We start from the raw sequence: 19,320 nt of genomic DNA on the forward strand, positions 1-19,320 counted from the left end.
TTCATGGGAAGCATCTTTAGTACTTAGTAGAGCACTCTTTTGCTGTTATGACCTGCTGCAAATGAGCTGCATAGCCAGACACCAGCTTCCTGAGGAATCTTATCCCATCCCTCATGAGCAATGGCCTGCAGTTCAGTACTACTCGTTGGTTTGCATGCTGTAGTCTTCAAATCTCTAGAGATTTTCTATGGGGTTCAAGTCAGGTGACCGTGATGGCCCTGTAGAATCTTCTAGGACTTCTTTTGCAACCAAGCCTTGGTGGAATTTGACGTATGCTTTGGATCATTGTCCTGTTGGAAAGTCCAATGCCGCCCAAACTTCAGCTTCCTCATGACGTCTTCTCCTAGGATTTCCTGATAGTTCAATCACTCCTTCTTGCCTTCCATGTTTGGTTTGTTCGTTGCAAACGGCTCCGCTTTGACAAACCTGATTTGCACTGGGGGTTGAATAATTTTGATTGCAGCTGTACTTTGGATGTTCTTTTCCATGAAACTCCTCCTGAATAGCTTCTTGTACTTGCCTCTTTCATACAGTTGTTTTTGTGAACATTAGCCTAGCCGAACCTCATCTCGCATATTAGACATATAGCACATCATTAACTGAAAGTGTCGATGACTTGGTGATGAATCCCTATGAATGAATAGTGATGTTTATAGTGCCAAGTGTAAGAACACTGTCTCAGCTGATGGGCTTCTTAAGTGTTATTAAACTTTAAATGGAGGCTGTATTTTAATAAGTCGTGTATTTAAGTACCGAGGCTGTGGTGAGGGCTAATTAGATTAGTGGTAGAAGGAAATAAAATGTACATGTTAAAAGTATAATCGCAGTCTTTAAAACCATGCTGTATAGCACTTTTTCCCAGGATTGTCCCATTTAAATTGTTCATTGAAGGTGGTTAAATAAACAAAACCTTCCCAGCTGCTGTTACTAGAAGTGATTTTGGGACTCCGCATACGTGTGATACATTTATTCCTTGCTCGTACTCGACTCTAGATATCGAATTTTGCTCCCAAAGCTCTCTTGTGCCGCCGTTCCATCCTTTACCTAACGCAGTTGACCCAGTTTGTCAGCTTTATTAGCTCTGTGTTTGAAAGCTAATACAGTGCAGGAGGGTGGGATTTCTCCAGGATTACAGATGCCTGTTTAGCCCTGTCGTTATTTCAACAGATCTGTTCTACAATCAGCACATAATACCTTATGTTTATAGAAGCCAATGTGTTTGAGTGGTTATAATCATGAGAAATGCAAGCAACGAAGATTACAGCCAGCGCACATCTCTGGATCTGCGCCCAGCTTAAGCAGCTGTCCGTGATCCCTGGCTGCCGTCACTGGAAGCAGTCAAGATCGCTCGATTTGTCCTTCACCCACATGCCTAGGGGTCAAAAATTCTGCAAATGTCTTGGTATACACATTTGAACGGAATCTAAAATGACTACTGTAGTACCCTTCTTGAATGAATCTTTTATCTATTTTATTACCAGTTATCTCGAATCCTCAGGTCTGTGTGGTCAGAAGGGGTTATAGTTAATTTTCTACAGCAGTAGGTCTATACAATCCAGTTCTAAAAATAACAGTGCTCATTAACAACTAAAAATATAACTTTTTGATAAGGTGGAGCTCTTGTAAGGAAGCCTTTTCATTTGACGTTTATGGAAGGAGTCTTCAGTGTCAAGAAGCTGTTAAGGGAAAGATCGCTGTAATGCAAGTGATGACTAGAACTAAACTTGTCTTGTGGCTGTTCGACAGTTATAAATGGATAAGCACGTCATTTAACAAAAAAACCTGATGGTGGAAGTAAATCTACTTTAAGTTACTCTTCATGACACAATGCGGATGCTGTTTATTTTCCAAGAACAGCACAGGCCCGAGTGTGGTTTGTGTGTGTGGGTTTTTTTTTTAAAGTGATCTCACCTATAACTATGAATGCCCATCAATTTTTAGATGTCCTGGTAAAAGATTCGGCATGACGCAAATGCCTGTCCATGTAAACCCAGTGTCTATGTTCCCTATTAGTCCTTTTCCTCTTTGATGGAATTGTAACGGAGATGCCATAACTGTGTAAACCATATGGTGTCCTCCTGCTGTTTAACTGGGAACATGTTATGCACTTCCTTTAGCAGAGTGAAGTCATTGCCTTAGAATAAGTGCATGCTTTAATAAAAGGAGGGTGGGGGTTTGAAAGGAATGGGACCCCAGATATCCCCTCCAGCATTGATGAAAGGCTTCAGTTTTTCATGAATATGCATGCGTGTGTTCTGTGTGGGAGAAATTCTCAACCGTGCCCGAGAGGAAGCTGGGGGTACAAGCCTGGCAGCAGCGTTGTGGAGGATCTGGGGGGGGTTTGGGGGTCTAGCTAGCATTTTGCTTGCTCACTCGAGGAGCTGCGAGCATCAGTTGCCACTTCTAAAGCCAAATTTGGGATAACTTATTCCCGCAGTGTCTCTGGGACGCTAGTCTCCTCTAAATCTGTGAAGTTGTGAAACTTCTCATTTGAATCGTACCAAGAGCACTTACCCTGTGCTAAAGGATCATAATTACTACAGACGTACTCATTACTTAACAGACAGCAATCTTCAAGGAAGAACAGCAATCTTCTCCTGTCTGAGTAGTACTTATCTAACCAGTCTGCTCCAGTTAAATTCACGTCATCTAATTTGGCACTTTTATCTGCATTTAAAAAAATAAATAAATAATCGTAAAAGTTTCATGTTGCATGTTTAGGGTAATCAGAAGGAAATGCTTTAGTGTAATAGCTTATAATTGAAGCCTTTTCAGTGCTTAAGTAGCACTCAAGGACTCCATATGACAACCGAGCCATTACTTTTTCCATCTGGGCTTATGCAAACCAGATACAGATAATGGTGTGTAATTGTAATCCACCCAAGTGTCTCGATGACCACCGGCATTGACCAGTGAAACGGGTTTATATAAAATGTACCAGTTTGGTCCTCTGGATTGTTTTAAATAGCCTTTTTCTTTTGTTCTTTTCCCCTTTAAATTGAAGCCCAAACAAGAACAAACTAGCTTATTTTTCATGTTTTCCCTTCAGATTTGCCCAGAACTCTTCACTTAACTGTTGTTCTGCTTCGGGTGTTTATTAAAGTAGACCGCATAAATTACAGTACCCTTTTGTTGTTAACGAGAAATCTCCAAGGGGAAGCTGTTTTAATATAATAAAGGGTCACTGCATGCTCTTGAGTGTGTGCCAATTTATTTATCTAATGTGAGTTTTAAGTACAGGCCTTTTAAAAAAAAAAAATATATTTATTTTTTTTTTCTTTCCCCTTCTCTTCCCCTGTTTAATTGGTTCCTGCTGAAACGTCTACCTTGAAATCACTGTTATTTTTCTTCCAAGGCACATAATTATGAAACGGACGCAACATTTGGTGAAAGCTGCAGTAGTTTTGTGTTTGCTCGCGGGAAGGGAGCCCCACTGTTTCGCATGACCTGACTGGACTGTTAATGGGGGTTTGGGGATGGGGTGCATTTGTTCTCCTCCATTTCTTATTGGTTCCTGTCCGAGGGGGTTGTGGTGATCTCATGGTGGAGGAATGCCCTCCACTTGGTAGAAGCCCACGTGCCCGGTCCCAGACGGCGACGGCCGCTGATGTCATTAGGACCAGACACTACGAGGCACGTCATCTTTGTCATGCATCCAGACTCTGGGCTTTGTTCCCATTAAGTCTGATGCTGATGTTAATTCTGTTGCTGGTGGCCAGTTGTTTGTAGAACTGGGAATACAGTGTGTATGTTTGACTCCATGGTTGTGAGATGACTTATAAAGATCTTGCTTCAGGCTTCACTCCTCAGCACCTTTCAAATTAGAGAGCAGCACTGTCTCAGCGCTCAGAGGTTAAGGAGAAGCAAGTTTTAGCAGTTGCTTGTATTCAGCTGTCCTCCGTTATTGTCTAGATCAACTGTTTAGATGATCTAACTCCAGTTAATTGATGAGCATTACTGCCTTGCTCGTTGTTTGAAGCGTTTTGCATCGACTATCGTAACACTTTCCGGAATAACGCCAGATCACTTCATGCACCCCCCCAGACTGCAACATGCAGCTGTTGGTTCATTACATCAGTGGTGAGGTAATGTGTGAAACCACAGGGAATAAGCAGTTTTACTGTTTGAATTGTGCGCCGTTTCAAATTCTAATTAAGGAGCTGAATTCACGACAGCAAGACTAGAATGGACGAATCACTAGCTCGAGTGCTCAGGATGAGCAGACTTCATGTGCAAACTTTTTTTTTTTTTATTTTTTATTATTTTTTTTATTTTATTATTCCCCCCCCCCCCCCCCCCCTTAGGTGCCCAATGAATAAGTAGGTTTAACAAATCAGACAAAAAACATCCTCCTTTATGGACTTTCACAAAATCTATTCTTTTGATATAATGTGCCTTATGGTGGTGTTCCAGACTCATTTCAAATTCCACCACCTGCTGCACTACACACATTGACAATCTCCTCATTTGTCTCTACAATTTGGTCACACCTCAATTCTCACCCACCAGCCAGCTCTCCCCATCATACTACACCTACCTATGGGGCAGGATGAAGGCCACTATGTACTCCCTCTGAGACACGTGAAGCTAGCCAACACACTTTTTCTTTTTTTTTTTTTAAACTGCTGAGTCTCAGTGCATCACACTGAGAAAAGTGCTATTTGCCCTCTTCAGCATACACAAGTTCATGGACTCCAATGATTGCCTAGTCATGTGATTTGATGGGAGATGCCATCAATCACACTGATTGATTAATAGAAGATGCCCTTCTATCCCTCCCTGTCAGAGTGTAACCAATTTTGCTCCTCATGGCTGTGGCATCATCAGGATCCAAACTTGCACGCTCCCTACAGTAGGGTGACCGCTTATCTGAACTTTTTTTTTTTTTTTTAAATTTAGGTGTGGGGAAAGCCCGATAAACCCACACAAAATCCTATAGCTCACGGTTGAACACGTTAGGATTAAATAAAGACACTCTTAATGCTTTGTAATGTAAGTACTGAACATTAAATCATTGTCAAGGGCACAGTCATGACGTGCTACTCATTTTGTTCCTGTTGGTCAGTATTGATGCACTTGACTAGCTACTCATTTGGCCGTACGTTTCATTACGTTAACACTTCAGAAATGATGGTAATCCGAAAACGTGGGACTAAGTGTAACACACTGGAGTCTCTACTTGCGCAGTTGTGAAGCCTTATGAATTTGATTAGTCCACCCCTAAAGATGCAGAGTTGTTGGTAAGAAACAAGCCCCAAACAGCATGATTTTGATAGTCAGATTTGTGCTACTGACAAAAAAACAAAAACTGTCCTTGTTTTATTACAATGAGTTGAGGTATGTTGTGAAACCTGTTTTTGAGTACTCGATGGTTGTGGAGTCACACCTTGAACACACTCAATTTTCCTGAGAACTTTTGGAATAAAATGCTTTGACCCCCTGAGGGTGGCAGGATTTGTGAGGGTGGTGTGACTCTCTCCTGCAATTAGGTTCTTGAAATTCCAGTTCGTCTTGGCTGGTTAAAGAGGCAGGAGAACACCCAGTCCATGGCACTGTTTCAGCATCTTACCGGCTTCGTGATGGTCACGTGACTGGCACGTTTCCAGCCTTGGTCACAATTTCTAAATGTTTCTGATCTGCAATGAAGGCAAAATCTCAGCTCTGCTTTAGAGTAGAGGACGGGTCAGATACATATTTGTGTATTATCTGGTTTTTAAAGTTCAATTTGCTTTTTATTTTGTTAACGGTGTTAAATTGCATATGACTTTATAGGGAGTTCATATTTTAGCCCGACACTGCATTGTCTTTACAAACCTGCTTGGCTATGTGATTTTTCTCTCTTGTTTTATGCTTGGTAGTTTTTGTTGCATCCTGTTTATGACTTCCAGGTGCATCCAGGACCACACTTGCACCAGAAGGCACTGATTTTTGGTCAGTTTGGGATGACGCACTGAAGCTGCAGCATTTTACTGCAGAGATTTTCTGACTTGAATGTCTTTGTCCTCGCGTTTTCTTTATATCTCAATGCCAACATCACTCGCGCCAGAGAATCTGCTGGATTCACTCGGATGCGTGATTGGATTCAGGAGGTTCTGCACAGATGTTTGCTCGACTAATTTTATGAAACCGTTTCAGTATTGTACTAGAAGAGCTTGGCTTGGAGAAATTCTAATTTTTGGTCAGCAAAGTAACTGGCTTGGGGTCAGAATGACTTAATAGCATTTTAGCATTAGTTTATATACCTAGTAGAGTTTATACACCGGCCAACTCTTTCCACTTCTTTAATGTTTAAACGCTACATAAATTCCATTAAGGCAGTAGGTAGCATGAGGCCATCACCGGGAATTGAACCAAATTTGACCAAAAATAATTGATATGCTAATAAAGTATGAAAAATAAATCACTATAAAGAAAAACCAAACGTGCTCTGACCATTTCAAACTCCAGAAATCCCCATGAGCACTCCCTACTCTGGACTCGTATGACTTAATGCTATTGCATAATTTCCAGTTCTTTTCTACAGAGCGGTGCTCAGTGTTTTTGTCTTCGTGTCATGTTATTGCACAACCCCAATACAATTTTACGAACATAACACTTATTTCATAGGCAGCAGATTCTAAACTGCCAATATTATAGACAAAGTCCCGAAAGCTTAACCACTAAGAGATGTGTCCTCTAGTGCTTTTCACCCACAGAACAGTGGGTTATGTTATGGCTTTTCCTGTAGCTCAGTGACTGCCACAGGAATGTTACACCACTGCTTTAAGTCTGACAACACAGCCGTTAGATGCAGCAACGGCATGCAGTGACGGTTGTTCTGTGCCCTACGCTCGAGCTCTTGTGGATATTCCTGCGTTTTGTTTCTTCATCTTTCAAGCATCGTACGAAAGGCTGTTTCATAAAACTTGAACGTTGATCGTATAGCCATTTAGTTCTCTGAAATGGATCAATTGTCTATGTAGTCTAGGTAGTTTTTCACAAACGCATATTCTCTGGTAATTGTGCTTGTAAGGAATCAAAGACTTGGGGGCATGCTGTTGGAGGCGAATAATTAATGGCGTGTAGCTGTCACCACTGTTCCGACATCATGTCCTGAAGTGGTTTATTCCTTTTATACAGCAGCAGTGTGCCAAGTTACAATTTTTGTAAATTACCGAACCATGTCGTACTTATCCGTCTATAGTTGCGTTTAATGTTGTGGAAGACGTGGTCTGCAAACACCACAAATGTCTCATTTGTCTTTCTGACTTTCAGCTGTCCGGGTTCGGTGAGTCTATGCACTGTAGGCTCGAGTTTCTGTTCTTGGCTGGCAGGAATGCAACATGATCTTCTGGTCTTTTGCTGTCGTAGCTTATCTGCCTCAAGGTTTGACGTGTTGTGCATCCTGAGATGCTTTTCTGCTCACCACGGTTGTATAGAGCAGTCATTTGGAGTTACTGTAGCCTTCCTTTCGGCTCAAATCAGTCTGGCCTCTGACCTCATGGCCAATAAGGCATTACCACTCGCTCACTGGATGTTTTTTGGGTTTAGTGCTTTCTCTAGACTCATGTTTCTGAGTCTCTCAAACCAGCAACAGTTACTGTGGTCACATATATATTTTTCCCTCCTCCTTTCTGATGTTGTATATGAATGTCTGTCTATCTGCTTTGGATAGTTGCATAAATTTACAGGTGTTCCTATTAAAGTGGCCGGTGAGTGTAAGAGCACAGAAATGGTTTATAGTTGTGGATAATTGACTCCTTCAGCACGCAGTTATGAACTGACCCAACGTGTTTGCAGCAGTCTCGCCGTTTGATCTTGTGATGGGGAAAACAAAGCACGGCTCACCTGATCTCAATGCTGCTTCTGTGCTTTCACGCCAAACTCCTCACTTGCTCTTATAGTATTGACGTCTTGGTGAAAATTTCCTGTCGGGCTGTGTAACGTAAGGTGTACTCCGACATCATAAAATGGGGGGGTGTCCCAAATTGCTTTGAATAACAATTACAGTGATGTTAATTTAATTTTAATGTGTTGAATAACTTCTGAAATATCTTGACAGATTCTTTAGCAGGTTCACAGAAATTCTAATGGTTTCCACTACAAATACCATTATGACCCTTCAGCTAAGCATAATCATTATTGGTCCTTAATGGTATACGCTAGATATGACTCCAATTGAAGGAAACGGAATACCAGTAGAGACCTACAGGGACCATTACAGTTTCCATTAAAACCAATTCAGTTCTCATTATAACAATCAAAACAATCTCAAATTCTGTGAGGGTATCTATTGTGTTGGATTTTTATTTATTTATTTTTTTTCCTCTTCCTCCCTCCAGTAAGGTATGTATATGTAGATTACATCACAACACTGTTAGAGAGAGACAAAAGAAAAAGTGAACTGGTTTCTGTGGGAGAATAGAGATTATAATAGGTTTGTTTATCTTTGCTTTACCCTCTGAACATTACGGGAATGTCCTCAGGCGCTTGGTTAGCTTTGTGGGAAAAACCTGTATTGAAATTACCTGTAGCTTCTTGTATGCCTTGTTCTTTCAAAAGTTTCCCACTTGATTTTTCGACAGAATTCATGTCAACAATACAAGTTCTGCTACAGTTGTCTGTTATTTATTTATTTTTTGGCCCTTGTGAAGGACTTTCGATGTCCTTGGTGTCCTGAGACTCAACTCTGAGAAGAGTTATTGTCAGAGTTGCTGCTTCACTCCTCCCCTAAACCTGGAGTTTTGTTGTGGAGTTTGCTTTGTCTCCATAGCAACCAAACACTTGAAATTCCCTTATGAGTCCTCATCTAAGTATTTAAATGTAGGCCTTTTTTTTTTTCTTCTTCTTTTCTATTTTAAGTCTGTTTATTTTATTTTTAAGTACATCTGACAAGCTGATATTCTCTTCCCCCTCAATCCACAACTTGTCATAGTTTAGTGGTTTCACAGATACTGACTTTAACTCGCCACGTGATAAATTAGGCCATCATGGACCTTTTTGACACATGGTTGTTGTAATACTGCTTTACCCATATTTATATTTTTGAATTCAATAAAAGCATTCTCAAATGTTTTAGCAGTTTTTAATTTTTAGTTTTAATGCAGTACTGGTTTTACTGGCAGTTTGTTAGTTAAATATGTTGGTTTTGTCCCCCCAACTCTCCCCCATATCTCCCAACTCTACTTGTAGATGCTGAATCAGGTATACAGGGTTGTGGGTTTAAGATTTTTAGTTAAATCTCTTCTACGTGAACTCCCTCGGTACATATTCATTTCAACATTATTTAAATTTGTAGAAGAATATTTTGCCTATTTAGAAGCTCCAGAGCTTTGTATTCAAGAACTGACAACACGTTAGGTCTAGGTTGACAGTTATTTATATAGCTACTTCTTTTTTTTTTTCTTTTTTTTTTTTTTAAAGCTTTTTTCTGTTTGATTTAAGCACATTCAATTCAAGAGCCTGGTCAGACCAGCTTATAAATATAACTCTAACAAATATAACCACTTGGATAATGGTTGGCTGTGATTTTTCACTATTAAACTAAGTTTTAAAGGAAAATCATTAACCCTGTGGTGTTGGTGTTTTTAATGGCACTTATGGGTTCTCCAGACCCATCATTGGAAACCATTGTAATAGCAGTTGGTAATGTGATGCTCTGGGAAGACATTTGTTTCCCCAGTCACTGTAAACATGTTTCTTACACTGTCTTCTGTAGGTTTAGTGGATCTACTGGTTCCATTCATAGGATATCTTCAAGTGACTTTCCTTTTGTTAATCACATGGCCTGTTCTGTTTGGAAACACTTCTGTGGAAGAATACACTAAGCTAATTAAAGCCAAATCTAATTAAGTACCAATTATTAAACTATATGGCCTTATGTTTTGAGAGCTTTATTACAATATAACCATTGACTTTGAATCCTAATGGTTTATTGTGTCGGGAGACGAAGCTGTGCCTAGTAGGTCATCACTCCCACGTTAATGAAAAGGAGTGTTTCATTTCTCCTTCCATCCACCATCTTAAAATATATATTTATATAAATAAAAATAAATAATATAAATAAGAGATGAGTCAACACACTTTTCCACAGCTATCCTTTACTTGATTGCATTTGTTGCAAGGTAGGAGGGGTCTGATAAGTGTTCAGGTTCTGCTTATTTATCTGTTCTGGTTCAGATAGTGATGCTTCAGCTGAAAGCAGCATTTTAAGTTGATATTGAGCCGTGCCTGTTCCCTTGGAGAGATCAATACTGCAGCGTGGGTGCATAGAAAACAAGGGCTCGGCACACTCCTGAGTATCGTAACCCTTGCACATGCACCACACCTCCCTTGACCTATTCAGGCACTAGGAAGCAGAGTTGAGTTCTTTTCAAGTGGTGGGTGGGTTGTGTTTGGGTTTTTTTGTGTCCTTGTTTAGTTACTTCAATCATGAACATGTTGTTCCAGAGCCACCAGCCTTGCCAGCTGTATGCCAAGATACTAATCATTGGCTGTGTTAAAGAACTTCTGTTCTTCTCGAACTCAACAATCCACCTTTTTTCTGCAAGAGCCTTTGCTTTTCTGTACTGCTTATCCTACACTGGGTCTTAGGGGGCCTGGAGCCTATCCCAGGAGACTCTGGGCACAGTGGTGTGAGGCACCCTAGAGAGGGTGCCAGCCTTCGCAGGGCACACACTCGCAAACCCATTCCCCTACTACGGACAACTTGGAAATTCCGATCAGCCTGGGTGAGGAAACTGGCATACTCTTAGGAGACCCCCAAAGTACGGGAAGAATCTGCAAACTCCACTCTTGTATTGTGGGTGCAGGAATCAATCCCCCAACCCTGGAGTTGTGAGGCACATGTGCTAACCACTACACCACTGCTTGCTTACCGATTTTCTTCCACATTTTCACTGTCCAAGCTATGCTTTAGCGTCCTTAGCTTCAGTCCTGGTATCTATATAAAAATATGACCGGTGGAGTTGATCACTGTCTAGATCAGAATCAGTCTACTTAACTTTGACCCTTTGAGAGAGAATGGCTTTTGAGTAGTCGGGATTTCCAGCTCGATTTAAGGAATGTACTTCTGAAATATTCCATGTTGCCATTTTTACAATGGTCTCAAGTGGTATTTCGGAGGCCAAAAGTTGGGTATGATTGGGCCCGAGTTGAGCCGTTTACTTAGTAAAGCACATTTGAATTGTATTATTGACTTTAATGTTTGGACTGTGCACATGCGAGTCATTGAAAGACAATGTTGTGGCAAGCAACAGCTGTCACTTAAGTCATAAATGTCCTGGAAAATGATTGCTCATAGAGTTCTCATGATGAATCTTGTATTTGCTAATGGATGTATGGGATCTCTGTGATCACAGGATGATGAATGCTTAGGAAGTGTGTTGTAAATCACTGCAACTCAATTTTAATCACCCTTACTATATGTATTGCTGGGAAGGGGGGGGCAGTAAATTGGCTATTATGACTGCTACAGTGAGTATAAAGCCTCAATTTTATGTATTTATTAGCACATGCTACAGTATCATGTTGATGTTTCTGTAAATGTTTCCATGCAATATGATCATATCAGGCAAACCTGAAACCGAGAAAGAGAAACCTCATTGAACCTCGCTTGCGCTGTTATGTACACCGAATGCAAGAGCTTTATCAGATCATGAAATGCCAGGAATGTGGCTTAACTGACATCTAATAAAAACAATAAATAAATTGTTCTGCATAGTAAAGCCTTGGGTTGCACTTTAATACTACGGTCATACGCAACTATGTTCATGACGACGAGTCTATTGTCAGCACTTTTCCACGGTCTCGATTTACTACCTCGGCCAGGCTTTATTTCGAGTTTTTTACTGAAACTTGACCAATTTAAATTGGCGAAAGCACTTTTGTCACGGTTTGTTTTCATGCCGGAGCTCTCCTGCTGCTATGCTGCAGTTCCTGATGGAAATTCCATTAAGCACCCCTGGTGAGCCAGGGGGGTTGTGTGTGATGTAGAACCCAGCACTAATGAATTATGTTTGGCTGCATCCAGAGCCCCGGAGGCCGTCTTGGCCCCTGTCTGGCACCGCATGGTTCTTTTGAATACTTGCCAGAACGTTTTAAGCTGGCTCTTCAGACGAGTGGAAGCGTTGGACTGCTTGTTTGCACGGCTGTGTGGACGTGATGTGGCGTGTAAATCGAACGCTTCGGGCCAGTGGGTCGGTCGTACAGGACCGACTGTGGTGGTCACAAGTTTCTCCGGATATTATCTAGTCCAGTTTTAGTTTTCTCCCTAAACTTAGTCACCTGCCAATTCCCTCCCAGCAGCTCGCAGAAGACTGCTACCAACCTGCGGAGGCTGAAGACGAACACATCTTCTCTCTGAGATACGTGAAGTTAGCTGCTGAATCTTTTTGAACAGGGCAGTATAGCAAATCTGTCCTCTTCCACACACACGAGCTCACAGATGCTCACTAATGTCCCTTTTTTTTTTTTTTTTTTTTTTTTTTTTTTTTTTTTTTTTTTTTTTTCTCCCCCCCCTGTTTTGTGGTGGGTTTTTTTTTTGGGGGGGGCTCAGTCCCTGAGCTTTTCAAATCGTAGAAATGCCCCTGCTAGTGTCGCTGTGATTGATAGTGGCAAGAGTAACACCATCCCTTCCACCCAGGAAGTAGAGCCAGTTTTACTTCCTTAGCCTTGAGTCATGTGTGTAATCTCAGAAAAATGTATCGTTTCGCAATTTATTACAACGTTAGTATTATATTTCTATATCCGCCGACCTTCATCAGGCAATATAATCACTACGGTGGCTTTATTTATTTTTGTTTTTTTTGGGCGGTACCCTGTCTTCTTTTCCCATCACGTCTTACAAAATAAAGTCTCGTCACCCCCCACAGCTGTTTGATCCATAATGATAATGAAAACCCAGGTAGTGGCTTGGTGTGTTGCTGCATAGCTGTGACTGCCCTGCCTCTCTTCCTTGCCTCTCCTCTGGGCTAAAGTTCAGTTCCACTGCTCATTTTTTTTTGGTGCCTGCTAAGAGGATATTTGAGAGAGATGGCTGATAATGCAACACAGAGAGGGTGTTGTGCACTTGTGCACACGTGCGTGCTCTTGCCAGTGGACTGGGTGGCACTTTAAGGCGTGGCCGTTTTAACTGTAGTGTTTCATCAAGGTGGTTCTAAATATCCAGCTCTAAGTCAAGAATAGATGAGACGTGTTTGAATCAGTCCTTATTTCCAGGAATGTGAATCTGGACTGCGACCAATCTTGACTCAAGAATTTAAGACTTTTGAAATCACAGCTGTGGTTTTTCTTTCGTTTTTCAAGTGCTATAAACTCCGAGATAGAAACGTTTACTTCTGAATGACTATTTCTTTGCGTTGTAGTAATCAGTGGTTTGTAATGCTTCTTGCATCCAACTGATGCATTTGTCTGCCTAATGTGCTTTTTAAATGCATTAGTAAAACTCTTCATGTTTTGGATTGTCTAACCTCTTTGGCCTTGACCTCGTCTTAGCTTGACTTGGGTTAAGTGTAGTCCTGGTCAATCAGTGCGTCTTATTACACTAACTGCTACCGAATAATCTAACTTACTGATGTGCTAAGGGAGACATCCCCATGAAATCAGAATTTTAGTATGAATGTTAGCCTTAAGGTCATGCATAAGCGAGTGTACTCAATAACATTTGACTCAATTCCCGTTTAGAAGACGCACGCATTCAAAACATACGGTCTCTCTAGCACAGAAATGGCTCAACGACTTTGACATCTTACTGTACTTCTGCTTCTAGTCACACTTTCGGTCCCATCAAACGCTCTTAACAATCTGAAGTGTCCTGCCTCCAGGACATAAAAACCACCTTGATTAAGTCGCCGTTGGCTATTTAAAAAAAGGGGGAGGAGCCACACAATGTGTCCCGCCCTGACTTGTTGTTTCAGTGGAAATTACGTCAACACGCCGAGTAACGCGGCGTCTTGCAAAGCACTTCACTGGGACTAAAGAATAAAATGATTAAAAATGTGATTTGTTTTAATTTTTTTTTTTTTTAAAAAGCTAAAGTAATACATTTAAAATGTTTTATGCAATATTTAAATTCAAGAACTTGAGCAATTAAGTTGAATTATGCGTTTAAAAATTGATGATAAATGTAAAATTTATGAAACCATCCAACTGAGTGGATGGTTTCATTCTCTCTGGCTAATAATGACTTGGTCAGACCATTGTGTACTTTCTTTACTGTACAAGACGCTTGTAATGCTGCAAAACAAGTTATTCCATTCATTTCTCTGGTTTCGGAGTTGCCGCTGTGTGCTTACGTGTGGTGGTTTTTTATTTTTATTTTTTATTTTTATTTTTTTTTTACAGACAGTAAAGCGATTGTGGACGGAAATCTGAAGCTGATCCTGGGTCTGGTATGGACGCTCATCCTGCACTACTCCATCTCCATGCCCGTGTGGGAAGAAGACGAGGACGAAGAGACCAAGAAGGCGACGCCCAAACAGCGGCTTCTGACCTGGGTCCAGAACAAAGTCCCCGACCTGCCCATCAGTAACTTCAGTGACAACTGGAGGGATGGCAGGGCTCTGGGAGCTTTAGTGGACAGCTGTGCACCAGGTGTGTGTGATGGAGGTGATGCTTGTGTGCTCACGTTCCACTGGTTCATTCTGAACATGACCTGTAGAGGTTCTGTGTATAGCACATCCAACAGTGCAGTTTTAAAATTTAGACTGCTCATGTGTCTTTCCCTCTCCGTCTCTCCTCTCCCTGCGTTAGGTTTGTGTCCTGACTGGGAGACGTGGGACCCTGTGAAGCCAGTTGAAAATGCTACAGAAGCCATGCAGTTGGCTGACGACTGGCTGGGAATCCCTCAGGTGAGCAGTAGCGTCTATGACCCTAAACCCTCATCCACACAGTGCTCGCTCCCAGGTGTGCCAGATGCATGCCAGGGTTAAGTGGCATATTGTGGTCTTTCTGGTCGACTGAACTTTGTTCTTAAATAAGGTGCGACTCTTATCTGTAGCCAGCGTGAAGGTGTTTTTCAATTCGTATTTAACACGCAGTGTTTCCGTTATCTAATTTGAACATTTTTATTTGTTTTAGAGGAGGCTGTCGTTCCTTTCATTAATGTTTTATGTTACATGCCCACACCCAATCACACCTTTGCAAACAGAAAGGTGTGCAGGTCAGAGTAAATGAGCACACGCCCGTTGGCCTGTCTGTTCATGAAAAATAAAGGGCTAGTATTTATGTATGTTTCTTTTTGTTATTTAAGAATCCTAGACTGCATTAGTGACTGCACTGCACAAATGGTTTGTTGTCTTTCCTGTAGACACATTTCTCACCTTATCAGCAATTTGTAGCATTTCAGTGTGAGCTGGCCCAACTTCTCAGGAGGGTGGTTTTTTTTTTTTTTTTTTTTTTTTTGGTGTGGTGTTAGCCCGCTATGGGGAAATGCGACTAGTGCACAGCACTCCTGTGTACCCATGAAACCCAAAATGTAAAAGACCTTACTATTTCTAAAAACTCTTAAATGTCATTAACGTATTAATAAAATCTATATTTCGATGTGCAAGATTCTATATGAATGAACAAGGCATGGGTACCTTATAATACCAAGATCATATAATGTATTGCATAAAATGTTAATATAGATAAACTTATTACCATTAATGTCTTACATAAAATTTTTAATAAAGCTTTTTTTGAATTTCACGACAGTCCATCTAGGATTTTGCGATGGCAGAAATGAGCAAGATCAAGCAAACTCGGCAATATTCCGAGAAGCTTACAGTGTAAATTTTACTGCGGATTTTCCTCAGTTTCAGGCCGAGATGCGTCACGTGACATCACAATGCGCATTCAGCCAAAGCCCTCTTTGATTCATGTGTCAAACGAGTATGGCTAAAGTTTCCTTTACCGACAGTCGTGACCGAGAGACCGTCCGAAACAATTTTGTTCAATTTCGCCAATTCAAGTAGTTTTTCTGCAAAAAAGTACAAACACGAGCAAAATCGAGCATTTTTGCCCGCAACAATCGGCATAAAAATTCCGTGAGATCCTGTACGGACTGACACGATGTTAGTTTTGTTAATTTTTTTTTTGTTTTGACAATTATAATAATTATAATAGAATAATAAAAGGATTGCAGCGTCTTAATGTTGGTTTAACATTTATTAACATTGTATTACATAAAATGTTGTTAAATAAAATGCCATTTAAAGCCAACACTTTCTTAATTTCTTTTAAACTTCAATAATTTACTTAAATACTTAAAATGTATTAAATAAAATGTAAATACTAATTGCTTTGTTTCAGAAAACAGGCCTACATTTTTTTTTTTTTGGGAGGGGGGAGTAGAGAACGCTGTTATATTTGAAGCCCATGTGAAATTTGAAAGGTCACTTTTTTTTTTTCCTTCCTCTCCCTTCCTTCTCATTGTACATTTTGGATAGTTTTAGTTACGCTCAGTACTTTTGACACAAATGGAATTCCCTACAGTAAGTGTTTTCACACGGAGTCTGCGCACTGTAATTCTAGCACCCTAAAGCCCCCCCATTGATGATAACGGATATATTTTAAGGTTACGGTTCCAGTGAAGGCATTATGCATGGGGTGTTTCATGTTAACAGCGTCCGTTACGGTGTGGTTGTTTGTTTTTTATTTATTTATTTATTTTTCCTCTCCAGGTGATCGCTCCTGAAGAGATCATCGACCCGAGCGTAGACGAGCAGTCGGTCATGACTTACCTGTCGCAGTTCCCCAAGGCCAAACTCAAACCTGGAGCACCTCTCAAACCCAAACTCAATCCTAAAAAGGCCCGTGCTTATGGTCCAGGTAGGATCCTTGGATCAGCTATTTTCTCAATCTATGTACATTCCAGCGTTCAATAATAAACCTATGATTTTGTATTTCCTTTAATCTGATTTGATGCCGGAGTTTGTGGGTTTTAAGAATTTATACGTTTTGAACCTATACATTTTGCAAAATAGGAAAGTAAGTTGCGCTTGAAGGTGCTGGTCTCCTTCCTAAACACGTGACGTCGGTTATAACGAAATGTCTTTTCATTGTTTTAGAAACTTGAATCTTATTAGCGCAGTTATTCCTAGAAATCTACAGAGCATGTACTCCGGTATTGAAGTTCTGTGGCGTTCCTCATTAGTAGCATAAAGGGAGTTCTTTTTAAACAGTGGAGAAGATTAACTTCTAACCACTAGTGAGCTTTATTTAATCGTTTTCTTTTCCCCCCCTCCTCCGTGTTATACTTGGACCCGACAGCCCCTTCGCCTCGTATAAAATACTGCCGTGTAAATATGGTACGGCTCTGTAAGATTTCATACACGGTCGATGGCACGTCAATAAACGCAACCCCTAACCTGTTGTGAAATTCTTCAGGTCTGCAAAAGCAGTAGCTAATGCGTTAAGACATTTTTGCTTGTATTGCTGCTTTTATTCTCGTGCCGTGAGGGCCCTGTTAAATCTGCTGTAGCAAAATGGCTACCTCTGAACTGTTAACTTTCTCTGTATCAGGATTTTTAAATAACCCGTGTGAAGTCTCTGTAGAGGAATAATTCAGGCTAGTTTACGGTACAGCACGGGCGTTCGTCACTTTAACGTCGCGTCGGCATTACGTAATCCCCTGATCGTTTCCTGCAAGGCCTGTAATTTCAGCGGTTCATTGAAAGCACAAAAGGTCAAACTTTCTAAATCATGTTAAGGCTGTTAGCAAGAAGCTTACCTTAATAATGTCAGGGATGTTTGTTTTTCACAAAGCCTCGGTACAGAGCTGCTCAAGCAAGCGATAAACTGCGTTTTCTTCAGTATACTGTCACTCAAGGCGTAAACTCGGACACTGAACCTGAGCTTGGACTCTGCTTACTGCAGCGAGCGTTATTTTGGACATACAGAAGCGACAGATGAAGGAAACGAGTTGTACGTCGGTTGAATCTTAAAACGTGTAGTTTAGCTGAAAACCGTTTGATTAGATCACATGCTGTATAAACTGTTCATTTGTACATTATCTACTAGACTGTAAAGCCATATCCACATTTTGCCATTACCGTACATTGATAGTTGTGTGAAAAAATAAGTACACCCCATGGAAATGGTTGCCTTTTTTTTTTTTTTGGGACAGTAGACATTGATCATGTTTAAAACAGTGCCGATTAATAAAGGTGACGCGAACGAAACATAGAAAATTGACGTTTTTTTAGTCATTTTCACAATTTAAAGGCGCAAAAACAAATCCGATGCAAGGAAAAAGTATGCCCTTGCATGTGCAAAAAAGCCAACAATTCCCACTTTTTTCACATGACTGTTTTATGATCCTTGTTAAGACGTATAAATGGTTTTACTAGAGGTCGCCCGATAGTTTTACCCATAACAGTTATAACCGATTAATCAATCGATAGTTTTTAAAATGATGCTGAACGATACCATTCAAAGTGAAATATTGCTGAATTGTACCATAATGTACTGTACAACTGTAAAGGTTAATATTCATTTATTTAATTTAACTGTACATAAAAGATGTACAGTTAAAGTAACTGCAAAGAGCGAATAAAAATGGAGCATCCAAAATGAATAACACTTCAAATAACATGATAAAATGTCAGCAGTTGTTGGGTCGTTGCCCCCCCCCCCCCCTTTCTGTTTTGTCCCTCCCCTCCTTGCCTCTCGTACTGTATAATTACAGCGGACCCTTCTCAGTCACTCCCAGAACAGGGAAAATTATCGGTGTGGATTTTTGCAGATAAGAGTTCCAACAATCATTTATCAATTGGTCCACCTTTTTAATATCGCTCTCTTTTAATGCCTCAAAAAGGAAAATGGAAGAACCCTGAGTAATACAATGAAAGGAAATTCCTGGTCATTAGTCCCAACAATGGCCTTGTGTGTGGTCCATAAGGTTCACTTAGTAATGTTCTGCACAGGATATTCATCTGTTCTAGACCTTTTGTTCAGGCACCACTAGGTACAGTGTTAATTGACTTTCCAGTCTTTGTTGACGTCATGGATGTCTATGGATGGGGAAAAGACTTGGAAATTGTTTTTGTATACACAAAGTTGTTGATCTTGGGATTTGCATCTCGTACTATTTTTCTCTCTTCAGGTATTGAGCCTGTGGGCAATAGAGTGATGCAGCCGGCCATGTTCACTGTGGACACGTTCAGCGCGGGGCAGGGACAGGTCATGGTCTACGTCGAGGACCCCGAAGGCAGGAGGGAAGAGGTCAAGGCCGTACTCAACGAAGGCAAAAAGACCTACAGTGTGATGTACATTCCTCAAGTGATGGGACCTCACAAGGTGAGTTCAAGGTGATCTAGAGTCTGTCTGCTTATTTACAGTGTAGAAGGCTTTGAAACA

General features: G+C 40.8%; 1 protein-coding gene across 2 annotated transcripts in view; it reads left to right on the forward strand.

The window, feature by feature from the left end:
* Nucleotides 1-19,320, forward strand: part of LOC108254750 (filamin-B) — a 69,338-nt gene that overhangs the window by 15,326 nt on the left and 34,692 nt on the right. For both annotated transcript variants that reach the window (XM_017450023.3, XM_053674134.1), the window contains exons 2-5: nt 14,323-14,571; nt 14,731-14,828; nt 16,644-16,791; nt 19,067-19,260. In XM_017450023.3, the coding sequence (XP_017305512.1) occupies nt 14,323-14,571; nt 14,731-14,828; nt 16,644-16,791; nt 19,067-19,260 (689 nt within the window). The remainder of the gene's footprint in view (nt 1-14,322; nt 14,572-14,730; nt 14,829-16,643; nt 16,792-19,066; nt 19,261-19,320) is intronic.

The sequence above is a fragment of the Ictalurus punctatus genome, chromosome 21, assembly GCF_001660625.3.
Source record: "Ictalurus punctatus breed USDA103 chromosome 21, Coco_2.0, whole genome shotgun sequence".
NCBI classification, from domain to species: Eukaryota; Metazoa; Chordata; class Actinopteri; order Siluriformes; family Ictaluridae; genus Ictalurus; species Ictalurus punctatus.